The sequence below is a fragment of the Dipodomys ordii genome, unplaced genomic scaffold (genome assembly GCF_000151885.1).
Source record: "Dipodomys ordii isolate 6190 unplaced genomic scaffold, Dord_2.0 Scaffold138, whole genome shotgun sequence".
In the NCBI taxonomy this organism is placed as follows: domain Eukaryota; kingdom Metazoa; phylum Chordata; class Mammalia; order Rodentia; family Heteromyidae; genus Dipodomys; species Dipodomys ordii.
Genome location: NW_012267354.1, coordinates 1,382,445 through 1,383,737, shown reverse-complemented (window position 1 = coordinate 1,383,737; position 1,293 = coordinate 1,382,445). Strand labels below are relative to the sequence as shown.

Here is a 1,293-nt window from a genome sequence, read left to right as displayed (position 1 = left end):
GCTGGACCACTTCATCTGCGAGCTGCCCGCGCTGCTCCAGCTGGCCTGCGGGGACGGCGGCCGCGCCGTCGAGCGCCAGATGTTCGCCGCCCGCGTGGTCATCCTGCTGGTGCCGTCCACCGTCATCCTGGCCTCCTACGGCGCCGTGGGCCGCGCCATCTGGGGCATGCGGTCCGGCGGGGGCCGGAGCAGAGCCGCGGGCACGTGCGGCTCCCACCTGACCGCCGTCTGCCTCTTCTACGGTTCCGCCATCTACACCTACCTGCAGCCCGCGCACAGCTACCGGCAGGGCCGGGGCAAGTTCGTCTCGCTCTTCTACACCGTGGTCACCCCTGCCCTCAACCCGCTCATCTACACCCTCAGGAATAAGGAGGTGAAGGGGGCCGCGAGGAGGCTGCTGGGGAGTCTGGGGAGGGGCCGGGCCGGACAGTGAGAGCGTTGGGCACCGGGGGAAAAGGTTAGAGACCCAACGTGGAGAATCAGTCAGCTTAGTCGTCAAGGCTGTTCGCGATTGCATGAGAATCTGCAACAGCTGTGCTCAGGGAATCGTGGGGTTCGTAAAGGGAGACCCTTCCCTCTCAGGAAGGGCTCGGATGCTTGCGAGCAAATCACACACACACACACACACACACACACACTCACAAAAGGGATTCCCACTTTCTCCTAAAATAATGAGGGCAGAAAGCATAGTGGGGGGAGGGGTTTCCTACTCCTCAGGAGATATTATAGCCATCTCCTCCAAGCTCCGCATTCAGGTAAGGTGATGTACAAAGAGAGCTTTCCCTTGGTCTGCTGGAAGTCCACGGAAAATTCCACAGTCTCTGTCATCAGAGCTCCCTCAAATTAACAGGCCTTACTCTGCAGAAGGTCCCATCCAGAAAAAGGAGTCAGGGCCTCTCAGAAATCCAATCTAACCTAACACAGACCTAGTCAGGTGACCAGCGCCCACCACAGAGCATTTGGCCCATATATTGTTCTGGATAGAGTTGAGAGTGTGGACCTTGAACAAGTTTAAAACAAGCAAAGGAAGCCCGGTGCTGGTGGTTCACTCCTATAATCCTAGCTTCTCAGGAGGCTGAGATCCTGAGGATCACAGTACAAAGCCAGCCAGGGCAAGAAAGTCTGTGAGACTCTTATCTCCAAGTAACCACCAGAAAACTGGATATGGAGCTGTGACTAAAAGTGGTAGAGAGCTAGTTTTGAGCAAAAGAGCTCAGGGATAGCACCCAGACCCAAAGTTCAAGCCCCAGTGATGATGAGGGAGGAGGAGGAGGAGGAGGAGGGGGAGGGGGA

At 57.3% G+C, this 1,293-nt stretch overlaps 1 protein-coding gene across 1 annotated transcript in view; it reads left to right on the top strand.

The window, feature by feature from the left end:
• Positions 1 to 1,293, top strand: part of LOC105996880 (putative olfactory receptor 2I1) — a 13,621-nt gene that overhangs the window by 4,516 nt on the left and 7,812 nt on the right. Inside the window, exon 3 of the mRNA XM_013031120.1 lies at positions 1 to 429. Coding sequence (XP_012886574.1) covers positions 1 to 429 — 429 coding nt within the window. The remainder of the gene's footprint in view (positions 430 to 1,293) is intronic.